The following is an 18,945-nucleotide window of genomic DNA, read 5'->3' on the forward strand; positions in this document are numbered from 1 at the left end:
AGTGAAATCTGTCCATGCAAATTTATTTGGTTTGTAATTTTAAGGTTACATTTCTACCCCAATCACAATCAGTAGAAGTCTATCAAATATTGTTGGCGGTGCTCAACAACACGTTTTTCCAGAAACAGTGTCCTTGTTGCTCAGGATGATCCACAGAACATGCGGTCAGATGTCTTCAACTGGACCATTTCTCTGTTACAAAGTAGTTCCACTAAAATCTGTTTTCAGGATTGTGTGTTAATAAAAGTAACGGGGACATTGTTTCAGTAATGATGCATTTCTGTTGCACTTTTAAATACATTTTTTTAAATGCTGTGTCCCACCACAAATTGGTAGCACAGGCGTTCTTCTTCTGTAGCTACGCCCAAGGGATTCCAAGAGACTCCCAGCCAGATGGGACATGTAATCCCTCTCAGCGTGTTGCCTGGGGTCTCTTCTCGGTTTAAGTTGTTCCTGGAAAATCTCTAAAGGCAGGCCTCTAGAACGCATCCTAATCTGATGCTTGAACCACCTTCACTGGCAAACCTCGATGCAAGTAAACAAAGGTTCTGCTTCACGCTCCTTCTGGATGTCTGAAGCGGTTCTCCTTAGCTCTACTGCACATTTTATTGTCTTTGAGCTACCCGCTCCGGACCATACAGCAGACACAGTAAGCTACTAGCTGGTGAACATACAATCGTGGTACATTTTGCAGCTAAAGAGGCAGATATTTCACTTGAACATTGAACAATGAAAGATTCAAATGAACGTTTTATATTTTCTTTTCCTCTGCAGATTCGATGAGCTCAGAGCAACGACAGAAACTTGCCAAGGAGCGGAGGGAGGAAAGAGCCAAATATATCGGTAAGAAATGATTAAAATATATTAGATATTTTTTTAAAATTTGAACAAATTGAAATTTTCTTTTTTTCTTTTTTTTAAATGGTGATGCATGTAGCGAGAATTTGTTGTTACCAACTTGAAGAATGAAGAATAAGAAGAATCTTCTACTCTTAATGTAGTATTAACTTTCCTCTGTCACTCTGCTCTGACGTGCTCTTGTCGTCTCTTATTGTTTCTCCTTGCGTGGCTTTCAGAACAGCAAACTCAGCTGCAAGGTAAGGGGCTTCACTAAAACCCTCAGTGTCCGCAGCCGTCATGCCATTTGGGAATAATCAAACTTGGGATGGGAATCCCAGGCGTGCCCTTTCTTCTTCCCTCCATGAATCGATTATGTTTTTATTTTGGTTTTCTGTCATCATTAGATGGAAAGTTTTAAACCCTTTGAACCCTCTTCAGTTTCACTTTTGATGTAAATGTTTCCGATCATTGTTTAAATTTTTCTTTATGTTTTTCTGCATTCCCCCACAGCGTGCATGTCCCACACCTATAATCATGGTTTTACTTTTGTGGCTGCAGAATGAAACTTTCCTCTCCTCTGAAAATATTATCCTAGTCCAAAGACATATCTAGTTTTCAAACACAGGGCTTCTCCCTATGGATGAAGGCAGTCAATCAGAGCAGAGCCCGGTGGGCGTTTCCTTACAGAGACGTCCCATGAAGTCCATGGTATGAAAAATGAGCCATCATTACCATAAACTAGGTCCAGGCCTGTCATATAGATTAGATGCAGCAGAACGGTTAAAGGCGAATTCGGCTGCCTTTTTATCTCTAATATCTGAGGTTTACTCTTTAGTCTGGGATAAGTTTAGTTTCCTGCAGTCTGTGTCTGTCTGCATTTACATGGTACAACGTTGAGGTTTATTTAATGTGGGGCGGGCAATTTGTTTAGAACAGTATGCACATAAATGGCATGAAGGTCACAAAACACAATGTTTACTTTTCATTAATCCCTTAAAGAACACATATATTTAAACATATTGTGCAGAATGAGCTGAGTGAGCGCTGTTATGTAACTTTGCCACTTTGCAATCAATGTTTTGTGAAAACTGCAAAATAGAGCTTAAAGTATTAAACCGACATATTTTTCAATCCTGCTGCACGGAAGGCAGCCATAATTGGATTTCTTTCAGGAATTGGATTTATGGAGGAAGGAAGAAAGCTTTCTCATTGTCAGTGAGGCTCACTTATATGCCTTATTAATGAAGATGAGCTGTAGAATACTGAACTAAAGACAAACCACGTCTTTGCCTTACACGGCTACATCTTCAGAGGTAAATCAGCTAAAAAGTGTTTCTAATGCTGTCTAACTGCCAGCAACATGAAGTAATATTGAAACATGTCATGCCTTTGCTTTGCTTGGATCCAGCATGTAACCCACGCTTATCATCATCATCCATTGTTCAAACTCTCCGCCATGCTGAAAATATGTTGTGTAAACAAGCTTACATGCAAGTGAGAAGAAAGATGCAAATCTAAGATGTACTGTAAAAGCGAGAGAGAGATGGAGGGAGAGAGAGACAGCTGCTGTCCAGCATACAGTACAGAAGGTTTAATTTGGAAGGATTGATTGCTGTTTAATTGTTCCTCCAAGAAATGAGCCACAGCAGCGTATGTGCAAAGAGAAGCAGGCGTCTGCTGGAGGGTGCTGTAAAACACAGCGGGAAACTGCTGCTTATTTACTGTTTTCAGGATTATAGTGTAATAAAACAGTGTCTTCCATCTGCTTCACCCATTCTGTTTGAGTATCAAGAGTTTAAGTGATTAAACACTGTTGAATGTGAAGAACTGACTTTGGGACATCCTACATAAAAAGAAGTTTCCTTAAATTACTGTTGAATTACTGTACTATATTTCAAACACATTAGCATTTGGTTTATTGTTTTATTTACATTTTAATAACCTTAATGTTTTAGCCATGCTAGGGGCGTGGCTCTAGTGACGGTATTGTCTTTCTGACGATCCCTGACGGACATATTTTGACAACTATTTAATGGATTGCTATGACATTTGGTTCAGATGTCCATGGTCTCCTGTGGTGATTTTAGTAATTCTCTGACTTTTCTCTATTGCCAGAGTTTTCATTTATCTAGTAAAATATCGCCACATCTACCAGATGGATTTCCACAAAAGTCTGGACGTTCATGGTACCCAGAGGATGAATCCTGTTGACTACCATGAGATTTGTAGGTTTGAGTAAAATGTCTCAACAGCTATTGGATGCATTGCCATAAAATTTGGTATTGTCATTCATGTCCCATCAGGATGAACTTTGGTGAGCCCTTAAATTTGCATTTTTTGCTCCATCTCCAATACTTACTCAAATACCTGCAAAATTAACAACATTCCCATCAGCCTCAAGCGTATGTTATGTTTTATGCTAACACTGTAAATATCACCTCCTGAACGTCAGGATGCTAACTATGTCATTGGGAGCAATGAGTATTATGACGTTAGCTAAAAGCATTGTTGTGACAGTGAAGCCTTACAGAGCTGCTAACAGGGCTTTAGACTCTGGCTACATGTACACTACCATGTTTTGGTTTTAAAACAAATATCTTTTGCTACATTTATGAGTTGTGTCCACAATACACATTGTTTTTGAGCCTCTGAAATGGAGAAATTTGGGAACTCTGCTGCCCCCCCGTTTTTGTTTAAAAAGTTCGGCACAAACGCCTTTGGAGTCTCATCGGTTAGGTAGGCTTACATCTCTTTCAGTAACGGCTCCACCTCATCGTCGGTCCAAGAAAAGAAAACCCTGGTCTTACTTTTAGTCATTGTTGTTCTTTCTCCAAAGTATTTTAAACTTATACGTACAGACTATTGTCGGACAATCTGCTTCCTGTTCACACCAACACGCACCTGCCCTTTGAATGTGAATGGTCATGTGAAATGCGTTGTCGCACGTGTTGATATGGACACTGATCAGTTCTGCTACGGAGCTAAAACTCTTGTATGGATGGAGATAGTTTTTGCTCCAAAATGCAGTTTAAAAATTAAAACATACTATTGTAGATCTAGCCTCTTTCTTGTTGTCCTGCTAAGCACTTTCTAATTATTATTTAAGAAAGGTGCCATATACAAATTGTTTATTATCATTTAGATAATGTTTACATCATTGTTTACATCATTTGCTTATAAAACACTATTCAGATAACCACAAAATTTAAAGATATCACACAGACAAATGTGATCCCCAGCAACCTAACTTTCTCGTATCATTTTTATTACTCGCTCTCTCTCTCCTCGGCTCTTCTGCCTAAATGTCAACCCCTCTCCCTGTGGTCACCCTGCAGCGGCGAAGAAGGCCCAGTGGCTGGAGAAGGAGGAGAAGGCCCGGCGTCTGAGGGAGAGCCAGCTGGAAGATCGCAGGAGGAAGCTGGAGGAACAGAGGCTGAAGACTGAGAAACGCAGAGCCCTGCTGGAGGAGAAACAGAGACAGAAACTAGAAAAGAACAAGGTGAGAAAATACATAAACTCAGGATGTAGAAGCTCAGAAGAGACGGAAGTGTGTGCCTGCTCTCCAAAATATTTAGTGTTAATTAAAGTTAGGGTGGAAAGGTCAACACTTTACCAGTGTTTATGCAAGCTTAATGCTTAGTACAGTTTTCGACCTCTGGAAAATTGCCTGTGTAACAGGGATTTGGCCACATCATGAATATCAGTGCCAAGTATTGGAAGCATACGGTTTTCCAGTGGTCATAAGTACAGACTTTTCATTGACTGTAATTTGAGTTGAGAGTTATGATCACAGCAGTGGTTCCCAAACCTTTATTTTGGCTTCTTTTTGACCTTAAAATGAAACACATACCTTTGAGAGTTCTAGGCTAGCGCTTTCCTCTGCTAAGTCTTTATGCTAAGCTGAGCTAATCACCTCCAGTGTCACATCCAGACTGATCCACCCATGTCATAACATTACCCTTTATATACAGATTGAATAGACAAAATAAAACATGTCAATTAGTGAACTTTAGAGGTGCTGGTAGGTAGACTATGTTACCTTTGAACAAAGTTAGACTAGTCTCCTGTTACCAGTATTAATGCTAAGCTAAGCTAACTGGCTGCTGACCTCAGCTTCACATTTACAGTGCTTTTCACAAGTAAGCAAGTTAGTATGTTTCCCCAAATGTCAAACTATTCCTATAAACTATTGAAAGAATTGTTCCGAGTGTGAGTATGGGACTCAGTTGTGACTGTGTGCTCCCTCCAGGAGAGATATGAGGCAGCTATCAAGAGGTCAACCAAGAAGACGTGGGCCGAGATCCGCCAGCAGAGGTGGTCCTGGGCGGGCGGACTCAACCAGACCTCCCGCAGAGAGAGTGAGTTTCAAAATGAACCACAACCACACGGACACTCAAACACAATAAAAGGAATATGTATCACATCCTCACTGTAACTCGAGCCTTCATGTTGAGCAACGCTGCACAGACTGTGATTCACCGGTCCAACTGATGCAATTCAAGGTAATAACTTCTAAAGGGTTTGCTGTCAAAAAGGCGGGGTGCCAGAGGCAAATGACCTACTCAGTAATTTAAACTTTTCTTAATTCTTTAGTGATTTTTAAGCAAAAGTTGGTTTTGAGTGCGGATATAAACATTAGCACAGAGGCAGAGAGATGACCAACAAGGTAGCTTTCATGAAAATGTTTCATTAGATGAGCAGTGCAAACTGTGTTTTTCAGGGAGCTGTGAGCTTATTCCCCTTTTCAGACCATCAAACATGTGATGGGTTGCCTTTTTTTTAACCCGTGACACTGAGGTCAAGACAAGTTTCTCTTCTTCAAAGTGTGAAAGATCCTGAATGTGTGTGAGAGTGTGCCTGTCTGATTATTTCTTGCAGCGGAAAAAAAGCAAAAGGCAGTAGTTACTCTAATTGTGATTTCTAACTATACCACGCCCTTCCCACGCTTTCCTCAAAGTTGTTCCCCAATTCCCTTCAATTCAGAATTAGGATTCTCCTAAATGTTAATGAGAGAACCTCAGAGAATGGTGAGTCCCAGAGTCCAGACCGAGGGGATTCTGCAGCCCCCCACCTCTTATTAGTCCTCAGCTGGGGCCGCCTGCACTCCGGCCGCCTTGTGAACAGTTGTTGTCTGTTACGTTCTCTCCGGTGCAGGCAGATGCTCGGCCTCCACGGTCAACTTGCCGAGACAGGTGGACCCTGTCATTAACAACAGGCTGTCCAAGTCCTCTGCTACGCTCTGGAACTCCCCCAACAGAAGTAAGGACGACCCGACGTCAATGTCCACCAGGCTTCCTCTCCCTTTCCTATTCATCCCCCTCCACCTTCCCCACTCCTCCTACCCTAATCTGGTTTTTTGGTTTTCTTCTTTTGTTATTATAACTGTCGTCTCTGGCGGCCTGCCTGCCTGCCTGCCTGTGCTTGGTGACTGGTCATTTACCACCTACTCCCTCCTCTTGTCACGCTCTCGGTCTCGTGTGCATCGTGGTTTTTGATTTCAGTTGGTGGTTGTCATTGATTTGAGCTGTCTCTGCATTTTGATCAACCTCCCTTTCACCTCGACATCACTGCGCCATATTTTGTGATATATGTTTTGTTTTATAGGTTTATAAGTTCACATCTTGTCTCGACACCATCTTTATTGGTTGTCCCCTCCACTTTACTGTCGGTGGTTTGGTGTGGGGTGGTATTGGTGGTGGATATTATGTAGTTGGACTGTTGCAAATGAAAATAGAGCAACTAAATGCACATGTATTGTATCATACTTTTGTGTTATGTGTTATTTTATGTAGATGTATTGCCTGTTGCCATAGAGATTAAGCCTCTCTTGCGTGGTTAGGTATTTACAGCAATGTATTGCTGCCAGCAAAACAAAAACATTGGCTCAGTTTCTCTTTATAATGGGAAAAGTATTGTCATTATTACTTAAATTGTTGTGCATTTACAAGAACCTTTATGTTGTTGAGTCATGAACTATCCTAAATTACACTAAAGCAACATAGTTACAACAAGAATCCTAACAGTAGTAAGTTGGCATGTTGCTATAACAAACCAGTCAAAGTGGATATAGCCATTGTAACGGCTAATTAGACACAGCGGTGCTTTGACCTTAATGCCAACATCAGCATGCTAATATGCTCACTATAACAATGCTAACTTGCTGATGTTAGGTAGGTTTAATGTTTACACGCTAGCGTGTGAGCTTCACTAGGGTCACAGTCCACAATTACAGGATAATGTGATGCATTTTATTACTCATGGATTCATTATTTCATTTTAAGAGGATAAGTGTTATTTCTTCTTTAAAGAATTCAACAAATTATCCTATATTTGTCGTTGAGATATTTCAGTCTGAACCAAATTGATTTACCGAGCAACACCAAGCCATGTTGCTAAAAGCGTGTCTAAAAACTTCCACACGTTGTTTTGACAGAAAGTTTTTGTTATATGTCAAAATGAAGTTACATGTTGTTGTAACAAGAAAAAAATAATTTGGTATGTACTAAGAACAAGGAAAATGTTTCAAAACTACGTAGAAAATGTCTCATTATAACACTAAAAGGACTTCACAAGAATCTGAGCAATTTTTTTTTAGTGACTGCAGCAACACGCTGCTGTAATGACATACATATACAGATTGACTTTTTATGTCAAACCCATATTATCAGACTCCTGAGTTGTACATAAGCAGCACTGTCTTCATCCCAGATTCGTCACGCCTCATAACATGTTTCATTAAAGATCGTATCAGCCACAGTGCAATCAGCAGTTCAGCTCTCGGCTCCCCCGTCGCCACAATAGAGATCCAGATTTTATGCTTGATAATCACTAATAAAACAGATGCTCCAACACTGCAGGATATTTTCGGAGCTGAATCATATTAGAGTCGAAATCAGAGCTCATGTTTCTGGCCTTTTGGAGATGCTGTACAGTCTGCAACAGTGTACCAGTAAGGGTGTGTCGAAGGGAAGGGGGTGACGTTTATAGATCCAGGCTCATTTTACCTCCAGGTGAACAGTCGATCACCAGGCAGCTCAGCCCAGCACAGCCTCCTCTTGCCGCATTGGAGAAAGAAGAGGAGGAGGAAAAAAACACTGTTGCCTAGCAACGGGAGGCGGTCGGGTTATCAGTTAGTCATAAAACGTGAAAATGATCCGTCCAACATACAGCAGAGGTGACTGTTACATAAGAAAAGCCAGTCTTTGGTACAAGGAGTGTTTTTAGGGTTAATATAAAACGCGTGGAAACAACATGACTTGTGTCGTTCTTGGCAGCGCTGTTGTGATTGCACTATTATCATGTGTATATGTGTTTGTAGAGGCATACCAGCAGAGTGATGCATTACAATAGAGCAATGACAAGAAGCAGTACATGGGCCAGTTGTCACTCAAAATACATCTTTGCACAGCATGTTGTCAGTTTTTGTTATGAAAAACAGGAAAACTGGACTGTTGCTGTCGCAATCCATTAGATCTCATGTTGAGACGGTGCATTCTGTGTCCATCTGTTGTCTCCTGTGCAGTCACATGTTTTCTATTGTATTTTACTGTTTCAGAAGAACAGGGCAGGACAGTAAGAGAGATAAAACCTACATGATGTTTTCTCAGTGAGATGCCTCAGAAGGCTCAAACATAGCACTTACTAATGATTGACTCTGTAAAGATTCTTTAAATCTAAATCCTCAGTCTGCATCATTCATCATCTCTTTCTCTCTCTATTCCCATCATGGGGTTTTCTAGTATTTGTTAAAAATCATACACAGGCATCTATAATTTCTGACAAGACTGATTTGATTCTGATCAAAGATGGAGCCGACCTCTGATTAAAAGCAACTTTATTCTGACATTAAGTTTGCTTTACTCATGAGAGAATGATTTATTTTGGTGTGTGTGTGTGTGTGTGTATGTGTGTGTCTGTGTGTGTGTGTGTGTGTTTCCACCCGTCATTACAATGCATTTGATTATATCCTGCTGTTGTTGGACCTATACATGCTGAATTTACATCACTTGACACTCAATTACAGTTAGATACACACTGTATAAAACCAGAACGGTGTGTTATGCTAATGCTGAACTCACCAGAACTGCACTGCATTGGGTTTGATTGAGGTTGAGTTTACAGTTTAATGAAAATTAACTTGGGTTTGCTCCTCTGTGTGTTGTTATCTAATGTCTGGTATTGTGTGGCTAAAGTCTAGTCATTCATCCTGTATGATTTCTCTGTATCTTTGAGTCTGAGAGTGTCTGATTAGCACATTAATGCAGCGTAAAACTCCACTCCGCATCAGACTGTATTTAGTGTGTGAGTGTGAGTGTGTGTGTGTGTGTGTTTGTGAGTAAAGATGTGCTGCAGTCATCAATGAGGAGCGGTACACCTCCTGCAGTGTGTGTGGGTTCACCTGTGCGGCAGTATGCAGGAGATATCCGGGTGTTTTTGTGGTGAGTACTTGTAAGCAGCTGTGACAGTAACCCGACACTGACAGCGCCCTCTTGTGTCAGCCCGCAGCCTGCGTCTGAGCCCGTGGGAGAGCCGGATCGTGGAGAGGCTCATGACGCCAACTCTGTCCTTCTTGGCCCGCAGTCGCAGCGCCGCCACCCTCCTCAACAACAGCGACTCTCGTGAGTGTGAGACCCCATCTGGATATTTCTTCTCTATATATATACCCAACCTCCTTTTTCTACATATCACTGCAGTGTGCAGGGAGGGAGCAATAATACTCTAGATCTAAGCTCTTAGATCCCTTTTTTAGGACATTTTAGTTGTTTTTTACCAAAAACATTCAAAAACACTAAATAACATTTTTTTTAAGATTATTTTTTGGGCATTTCCGCCTTTAATGGATAGGACTGCTATGAAAGCGGGAAAGAGGTTGGAAGACACTATCCTGGCCACCATCCTGCTATTTCTCTCTTTATCTCTGTTTTTATTGAAACTCTATGGTGATATTTGGTTCAGTATAAAGATAGGATACAATTGCACTATAAGGCCCATTTTCTGGAGCTTTCAATCATGAAATAATTAATAATTAATTGATTATCAAAAAAGTTCTTTTATTGATTCATGATGGGAAATATGGTCTCTGCTGCTTTAAGGCATAAAACTATAAAAGGCACTTAGGGATAACAATAAAAAGATATTAAGCTTTATACATGAATTCGATAACATTCTGTCAACAAACAAAAAAAATGTACATCCTCCTCAACTATAATTACTGAATCTATCAGCTATCAGATTGTGTCATTGTCTTGCAGCATGTAGTTTCCTCACTGAGAGGCTTATTATCACTCCGCATGGTGTGTGTGTGTGTGTGTGTGTGTGTGTGTGTGTGTGTGTGTGTGTGTTGGACCCCTGACAATCGGCCCTGCTGCCGCTCTCTGCATGTTTATGTGTTACTCAGACTCTCATCACTGCTCCCGTTCAGCCTCCGCCAGTCCGCTGAACGCCTGCTCCCATCACCACCCGCACCATAACACCGCCGAGCGCTGGAGGGTCTCCTCCGCCAGCACGCCGGACATCACCCAGCGCCAACGCCGGCGAAACTCCACTCCGGTAGGCACACATGAGGACCCATCATTCTAATGAAATGCTTTCTGATAATCCATCAAACCTATTAAACGAGAATGGAAAACCTAGATTTGGACTTTAAAACTCACATGAATAAATGCTTTATACAAACCACTGGGTCATATAAATGTAATGTGGAAGGTTTCACTTGTAGTGACAAATCCAGAGAGAATCACATCCGACTCAGTTCCTGAGTGCAGTTCCTCTTAGCTCTATGTGCAATTTTAGCATCTTTCAGCTCTTTGTTTTGGTTTTACGCAACTTTGGTTCAGTCTCACTGCTCTTGTGGCAGCTGTTGGAAAAGCTCTTAAAACCCATTTTCCACATTCTACTCAGCACTAAATAGTAGACAAACAATGTTAGCCACTAGCTGGTGAAGATAGTGGAGCATTTAGCAGCTAAAGAGACGTGGTGGAGACCAAAAACAGAGCTAAAAGAGAGTGAATATGACATTTGTCAGGTGTCCAGAAACACATCTCCAAATAAATGACAATGCTGTTTTGTGTTTGCTACAGTAACATGTTCAATTATCAACTTTAGACGATAATATGTAATATATCTTATGTTTACAGCTTGTTGTGCTGATGTCAAGTTGTGAAAAGTATTAATACAGAACCCTAATTTTACATTTTTATTATTAAATAGCATTTCCAAGGGAAATACCAGGTTGTTTGGATCTATGTTATGTATACTGTTAATAATGTGGAGTGTGTAACATTGTCATTTGACAATACGGACATTTAACAAAAGGCCTCTATCTGCATTATATATCAGCCTCAGCCTGAGATAATAACTCTTTACTTATGACATGTCTTTCTTCAAGGTGGACAAAAAGAAGAAGGAAAAGAAAGACAAGGAGAGGGAGAATGAAAAAGAGAAGAACGCTCTCACAAAAGTGCAGAAGAAGAGACAGACAACATCACCCCCCACCACGACCCAGAGATCCAGGCCAGAGACCAGGTATCACACCAACTGCCTTGTTCCAGCTCTTTAGATCAAACCTTTCCCTTTTTTTTTTTCAGAACAAATGTTAAATTAATTATATTTTGCGTTAAAGCAGTAGAGAGACTAAGAAAGAGAGAGAGAGAGGTGTAGCTAATGTGCTTTATCCTCTGAGCAGGGTAGTGTCTGACAGATGGTCCAAGGGGCTATAATCTAACCATTTAAATGGACTCTGCTGGACACCGTTCAGTCAGAAGCAGAGGGCCAGTCTGCCAACAGCAGGTCTGTTTGTGTCAGACAGAAAGGGTTCTTTCCTGACTGACGCATGGGGGGGAGATGTCTCCCTGCCTCCTCTCAGGTTACACCCCCTTGCAGCCAAAGAATCACTCATATCTTCGACATGACCCAGTTATGCAGTGCACTAGGAACCTCATTACCTTGTCCTACATGGCTGTGAAACCTCATCTCCTAAACCACCATCTCTCTCTTTGACCCTCTAATTCCTCTCTTCTCATCAGCACCCCGAAGCCCAGAAACAGACCTCCGTCACCCGCCGCTCCCAAAAGTCGGCCCCTGTCCCCTCTAGTACCGGCAGCCTCCAAGACCCCAATGGGCAAGAAGACACCTCCTCCTGGCACCAAGCCCCGACCCAAACGAGCACAGACGCCCGCCAGGGTGCAAGCCCAGACGGTCACTGCAGTCGCTGTGGAAACAGGCCAAGAAACCCAGAAGCCCAACGCTCCAGAGGAGAAAAAGGGTGAGTGTGGTTGCCGTGGAGATGATAGCCAAGCTTCAAGGTGACCTAAAGGTGAACGTGTTAAAAATAAGGGTGATTACTGCAGAGTGCCACTGCCAGATTCTAACCAGCACTCTCTAATCTATGACAGCTAGTCGCCGAGAGTCTGACTGGCTTCTAACTGGAGTGATGTTGCACAATGTTAATTGTGTAAATGTTGTGTGACAAGCACCAGGCTGTTGTAAAATAACCACAGATTAATCTTTTCGTCTTTTTGAATAAATACTTGGAGGCGTACAGTTCACAACGTTCCATGAAAAATTGTATATCAATTAAAACTTCTCTCTCCACTAAAAACTCCCTCTTATTATTATTTATCATCTGGCAATCTCTAGTGATTTTTTCTCATCTTGTTCCTTAGATGTTTTTAAAAATCAAGTTCTTGGTAAACCAGATGTTTGCTTTTCTTACTACTGGGTTTTTGGAAACATAAGCACCACCTGTCCTCTCTTTGTCTTCTCTCTAACAGACTCCAGCAATGTTCCTGCCATCGTGGTGTCCTCTGCACCGCTTACACCTCATTCCCTCGGCCCAGCAGTTGGATCAGCGGCCTCTCCAGCTGCTCCAAACGTAGTGCCGGCTGCCTCAGCTGCTTCTCCTGCTGCCCCCTCCACCAGTAATCCTGCTCCTTCTGCTGCCCACGACACCACCGCCGCCGCCGCCGCTGCTTCCACCACTCCGGCTGCACCAGCCAGCCGGCCGTCAGCAGGCACCAACAACCCAGAGGAGGCTGCTCGTGTCCTGGCAGAGAATCGCAGACAAGCCCGGGAGCAGCGTGAGAGAGAGGAGCAGGAGCGTCTGGAGCAGGAGCACAGGAACAGGTCAGACTTAATGTCAATACGAACATCAGTCTGGTGTCATGTCAACACAACACCTTATATTCATCATTTAAAGCTTTAGTGCGTCACTTTTTTATATTAATAAACGTCTGTTACATTCAAGCCATTGCCAAATGAGTTGATGCAAAGCTAATTAAGACTGTCAGCTCCACACGACTCTCTCTGTATTTCTCAGAATGACTATGTTCAGAAGATTGTGTCGTCCGGTGACTTTCCCGTGCAGAAGCTCGAGTGAAGATAATTACCTCTTCTAAAGAGTCTATCATGTTGTTTTTCAACTGGAGTTGAATCATGTGTGCGTGCTAACAGTTTTGTTGTCATTACTTAGAATTCTTCATGGGGGAGACAGAAAATACGCACTATAGCTTTAATGTCATTTAACATATCTATAACAGAGTGACAATATGTTGATGCATTTCAGACTGTGAAGGGTAGGAAGTTAAATTGTATCTTTACTAACAAGAGACAGAACGTTCAAATTTGTGAGTTTGGACTAAACAACAGAGACTTTACAACAGGATGCACAGTACTGCAATAAAAACACCTTCTAAACTTGCATTGTAAGGTCAGTAGTAGTTACCTTGCTACAATATTCATTTATTTATTTTTTGGGACAAAAAAAAGACATTTTGGTGAAGCTTTATTTCCACAATTTCCAAATGATTTCTATATTATTTGGGAGAAATTGCACAAAAAATAGGAACTTCAAAACAAACACAATTGCTCCATTTAGAAAAGTAATTTAAGAAAATATATTTTCAGAAAGAAAAAAGAAACAAATAGAATAAGAAATCATAATTCATTATTTATTGAAAACATTGTGATTGCCATTTACCTTTTATGCTACCTGAAGACAAATTTCATGTTTTTCCATGTTTAGCTGTCCCGCTCCCATCACACTGTGGGAATGAATTACATACCTTTAGTACTGATTATCATTTCTGTAATTATGACCAAATCACCTTCCCAGGAAACTTTCTACAAAATCATTGGCAAATTTTCAGTGAAGGTTTTGAATATCTGAATTGTTTCTTATCCAAAAGTTCTCCTTCATTTAACAGAAAGACATATGTGGTGTTTTCATCAGTATAGTGGCCTCTGGCTGACACTGTATGTGTTACAACATGTGATGAGTGTAAACCTGTACAGTGTACAGTTTTAGCCTCAGGTAGGGAAGAATGACGTCTGGGAAATGTGTGAGAACTGAATGTTCTCTTTAGGTCAATATTGCCACAAACTGCTAAACTATATGCAAATATATTATAGAAGTATGTTGTATGTAACACAGAAATGTCTTTCCAGGATCCTCCGGGAGGAGGCGATGGTGCGGGATGCAGAGGAGAGGAAGCGTAGAGAGGAGGAGGCTCAATTTATGGCTGAGCAGCAGCGTCTGCGGGACGAAGCCCAGCGAGCTCAAGAGGAGAAGGAGGCACAGGAGGAGAACGAGAAGCTGCAGAGACAGGTCAGTGTGCGACAAGCACACACATGCATGTGATCTGGAGGACAATTGTAGTTAAACGCAGGAAAACGCTCAGTCTGTAAGGCAGTTTAGTTTTGATTCAGATGTTTTCATGATGTTGGTGAAGTCATACCTTGAAATCTATTTTCCACCATCAATACCTAGTGTTGTTCTTCATGTTAGTCCTTTTTGTTGTTGTCTTTTCCAATTGAAATTTATTTTATGTCACTGTTTTTTGTTTTATAACATGGAAAAACATGCTACTGTGCCTTTCTTTTATAAAATGAGGGCAGGTTTTCATTGTTCAGATATGACAAATATGTATTTTGCTTTATAATAATTGTGTATTTCTTTCTTGTGTCGACCCCAGCAAGAATAAATCTTCACTACGGTATGACTAATGGGGATCCTTAATAAACAATAAACAATAGCGGGAATTAAACCCTCAACCCAAGCTAACCAGTCCCAAGACTTTATCAGTGAGACACGCGATTATTTCTCAACTGTAAATACTGTATGCACTGAAAACCCTCTAATTTTCCATTACCAACATGAATCCCTTTGATCCCCACATGCAGTAAGCTTATTTACCATCTGGGCAGACGAGGATGCCTGAGCTGTCGGGGGGTTTGATACTGTACGTGAGCCCAAACATCTTATTCACCCCCTGACTGACTGTCTGGCATCTGGGCAGATTATAGGAGTCCAGGATATGGGCTGCTGTCACGGACGATGCGTGAGCCCTGTTAGTCAGAGGTCCCTTGTCTGGCCGGGCAGATGCCAGCTGGTGACCTCCATAATGGGGATGAGCTAGGCTGAGGGAGCCATTGTGATCGGGGAGATAGTGACAGGCCTGTGTTGCCTCTGTCTCGTACACTTGGCTCTGCAGTGGGTCGGATAAGCAGCGTCAGTGTATGCCATGCCTCAAGCACTTAGCTACGCTTGACTCCCCTTTTCCCCTTCAATTGGACCATTGTTCCATGCTGACAGCTCGAGACTAGAATGCCCGCATACATTTTACAGCTCAAGTGTTGTGCTTGATGTAATGGAAACGGAAAATGTGTGTGACAGTTTCAGATTTGTGTCTACCAAATCAAAACAAATTGCTGCAGTAAAAGTCAGTGCACTGTCGTGAAACTGCCGATTTCAAAAGGTTGACAAATGGGATTTATGTACACATCATAATTTTGGTTTCTATTGCTGACTTAACCACATCTGTTTGTTTGGTATTGAATCTAAATACTCAGTGAAGCATGTAATGGAATAACTCAGATAATATCAACTCTGGTCTGAAGGCTGCCCTACAGACTGAGCATGTGCTTCCCCCTTGTGGTCAAGAGTTGTCCTCCATTACAGGACATTTGCATACAATGTGAACACCAGTGATTGATGACGTTTTCAGATCCTTTACTTATGTAGCAACACCACACTGTGAACACTCTCCGACCAGTACACGTCCTGCATTTAAGTATTATCAGCAAACAATGACGTCTGGTTTCTTCAAGTAGACAAAAAAATCAGTGTCAATGTTGTTTACTTCCACTTATTTATCTTATATAGATAGTCTTTGTTGTCCCAAGAGGGACATTTGTTTGCACAATCTGCACATCTCATATGAAAAACATACAAATACATGACAACAAATACGGTAGATATATGGTCATATCCACATAAACATACACACGTCTAACTATAGGTAGTAATTTTAAGGGACAGAACTTCTGCCAAAGCAGCATTTCCTCCATGTCATTAGTCCAAATAATATATTGTAAAGAAATTGTTTTGTGGCCATTTATATGTTTAACAAAACAGAATTGTATTTTTTTTATTTATGATCTATCACAGAAATACACAGAGAGAAATAGACTAAAGACTAAAATGCAGTTTTTATGCAGTTCTAACTACATGTGTGACTTTTCTTTTAGCCATTAGATGGTTTGTTTTAACTATGAAATTGTTAGTTTTGTCAGCTTCATAGGAATGTTTTTGTTTTCCACTTTTAGAGGGAGGAGGCTGATGCTAAAGCGCGCGAGGAGGCCGAGCGTCAGCGCCTTGAAAGGGAGAAACACTTCCAGAAAGAAGAGCAGGAGCGGCTGGAGAGGAAAAAGGTGAGGAGAAAGAGAGCAAAAGAGCTTCACGGTCAAGTTCCCGCTCGAGTTTAACCCAGTTCGTCCTCCATTTAAAGAAACATCTAACTGAGTGATCTCTCTGTTTGATCTGCACAGCGCCTTGAGGAGATCATGAAGAGGACTCGGAAAAGTGACGCAGGAGAAAAGGTTTGTGTGACTCCTTTTTAAACAGAGGAAACTAAACTTCCTCTTGACTCTTTATAACAGATGTCTTTTTGTTCATCATCATCACAGAAAGATGTCAAAGCTACTCCGCAGGTCAACGGCAAGCACACAGAGCTCAGTAAGGGTGAGTGTCACAGCTGCTATGTCACATACACTGTCTGAAAAAACCTAATAATATACAAACTCATTGTTATTATTTCTGCAGCATCTGGAAACCTGCAGAGTCCTGATGCAGCAGTCGTCAGCCCATCAACTGTGTCCGGTCCTGTGGTAAACGGCGTCCAGCCCAACGCGCACCAGAATGGCGTCTCGGCCAACGGAGAGGCGGCTGACTTTGAGGAGATCATCCAGTTGAACAAGAGCGGTAACCCGACTCAGACTCAGAGCGGCCTGGTCAGCGAGCCGATCCTGGCATTCGAGGGCGGAGAGCCCTTCCTGATGAAAACAGGCCCTATGAAGCCTCAGCATGTCGCAGGTACAGTGAAGAGACACCACATGAGACTGTGATCATGCAGCAAGGAATTGTGTTGCGCGCAGCAAACCGTGTAATGGGTTTAGTTTATGCTTTATGACTTTTTGGACATAAAGGACGATACGTGTTTTAAATTTCTCTGGAATTAATTAATCATGAGGTCCATTAAACCCTCTTAACATCCAATCTTAAAGTTTAATCCTACATCAGTGTTCAGATTTTTTGTTGTTGAAAATGTTGTTTCCTTATATAAAAGGAATTCCTTAAAATAAAGAAATGTCTTATAATGATAATATCATAATTTTTTCTTTCCACGTGGTTTCATTTGAATGACTTTTACAGGCCTAAACAGACAAAGGTATTCAGTTATTTCACAAGAAGAAAAATGTAGAAATTAGAGAAAAGTCTACAAAAATTATATTTAACCATCTTGTGACACCTTATTTTTATATTAGGGACAACTTTAAGGGTCCTGACCCCAAAGTTGGGAATCACTGTCAAAATAAGTCAAACATGTCATCCTTTCAACTAAATGTGTATTTTGGTTGTTTTCTTTATAGTCTAAAAGAAGACATGTTATTGGCATAATAGCCCAAAATCTTGAATTTGACCAGTGCATGAAAAAACGTAAAAAATGTTTTTACCTGCCATGTCTGGCCTTAACCTTTCATCATTACCCCCCCCTCTGTTGTTCTTTCCCTGCAGAGGTTCTGTAAGTCCTCACTCATCTCCATGGAGACGCGCCTTATGTCTCAGCTTGAGCTATGAGATTCATGCCACACTACAGCGGCTTCTAAAAAATTGTGTGCCAAACAAACTATGAACTGCGCTGAATTCCCATTTCACAGTATCTGCCACAAGAGGACAAAGAAGGAGCTTCTCATCTGAAATATGAAAACGTGCAACATCAAGTATTCTCTGTCTTCACCTCGTGTTCTGGTGCAGCATCTGTCAAATTTGTATTGAAATGTCACATGCAGATTTTACGGGGCACCTTAAAGATGACTGTATTTTAGAAAATACAATTTTAGAAAATACAATATAAGATCCTGGAAATACAAATAAAATAAAATATTTGACAATGGTTGTTATTATTACCGTTGTTACAATATTGTTATTGTTATTTTTAAGTTGAACAGTGTGTGTGTGTGTGTGTGTGTGTGTATGTGTATGTGTATGTATGTGTGTTTTGTTTGTTGTTTTTGTCTTGAATTACTGAGTTATTTAACATGGGGAGCATTGGACGGACCGGCCGCAGACAGTGTATGTAAATGTATAATAAGCCCGGCTGCCTAGGCCTCCTGTTACAGGGGATCTGTGAAATAAAGCTTTACGAAAGGGACTCCTTGTGTGTCTATCTGCATTTATGTTTATATTACTAGGAAACGTTGGATATCCGCTCTACCTGCAGAGATCTGGAAGCAACTTATGCTGTAAATGAATGTTAAAATACAGATTTCTTTGTCAGATGTTGAAATAAAACTGCACAATTAAAGAATGTAAACGGTGTTGCATCACAAGGAAATGAGACAGTGGTACATTTTCAAAGTACAATTTTGAGGTACTTGAGTATTTATATCCTCTGCTACCATACTTTTACTCTAAATGTCAGAGGGAAATACTCATGTCACTAGGTTTATTTGACAGCTTTAGTTTCTAGTGGCTAGTTAACATTTTGCATAACACGTATCATAAACTAACATAAGCGACAACATAGTTAAAGATTAAACCAGTGTTTG

General features: G+C 41.1%; 1 protein-coding gene across 7 annotated transcripts in view; it reads left to right on the forward strand.

Moving 5' to 3' along the window:
• Positions 1 to 18,548, forward strand: part of LOC116701590 (MAP7 domain-containing protein 1) — a 36,752-nt gene extending 18,204 nt beyond the window's left edge. The window contains exons 3-18 of one of the 7 annotated variants that reach the window (XM_032535334.1): positions 775 to 843; positions 1,077 to 1,097; positions 4,176 to 4,339; positions 5,090 to 5,198; positions 5,995 to 6,099; positions 9,339 to 9,458; positions 10,238 to 10,389; positions 11,228 to 11,364; positions 11,865 to 12,103; positions 12,612 to 12,963; positions 14,284 to 14,443; positions 16,444 to 16,548; positions 16,666 to 16,716; positions 16,804 to 16,858; positions 16,943 to 17,209; positions 17,912 to 18,548. In XM_032535334.1, the coding sequence (XP_032391225.1) occupies positions 775 to 843; positions 1,077 to 1,097; positions 4,176 to 4,339; positions 5,090 to 5,198; positions 5,995 to 6,099; positions 9,339 to 9,458; positions 10,238 to 10,389; positions 11,228 to 11,364; positions 11,865 to 12,103; positions 12,612 to 12,963; positions 14,284 to 14,443; positions 16,444 to 16,548; positions 16,666 to 16,716; positions 16,804 to 16,858; positions 16,943 to 17,209; positions 17,912 to 17,922 (2,117 nt within the window). In that variant the 3' untranslated portion in view covers positions 17,923 to 18,548. Of the gene's footprint in view, positions 1 to 774; positions 844 to 1,076; positions 1,098 to 4,175; positions 4,340 to 5,089; positions 5,199 to 5,994; positions 6,100 to 9,338; positions 9,459 to 10,237; positions 10,390 to 11,227; positions 11,365 to 11,864; positions 12,104 to 12,611; positions 12,964 to 14,283; positions 14,444 to 16,443; positions 16,549 to 16,665; positions 16,717 to 16,803; positions 16,859 to 16,939; positions 17,210 to 17,911 lie in introns of all 7 variants that reach the window. The other 6 variants (XM_032535333.1, XM_032535336.1, XM_032535335.1 and 3 more) reach the window with 6 other exon arrangements.
• The last annotated feature ends 397 nt before the right edge of the window (positions 18,549 to 18,945 follow it).

This window comes from Etheostoma spectabile, chromosome 14, assembly GCF_008692095.1.
Source record: "Etheostoma spectabile isolate EspeVRDwgs_2016 chromosome 14, UIUC_Espe_1.0, whole genome shotgun sequence".
NCBI lineage: Eukaryota > Metazoa > Chordata > Actinopteri > Perciformes > Percidae > Etheostoma > Etheostoma spectabile.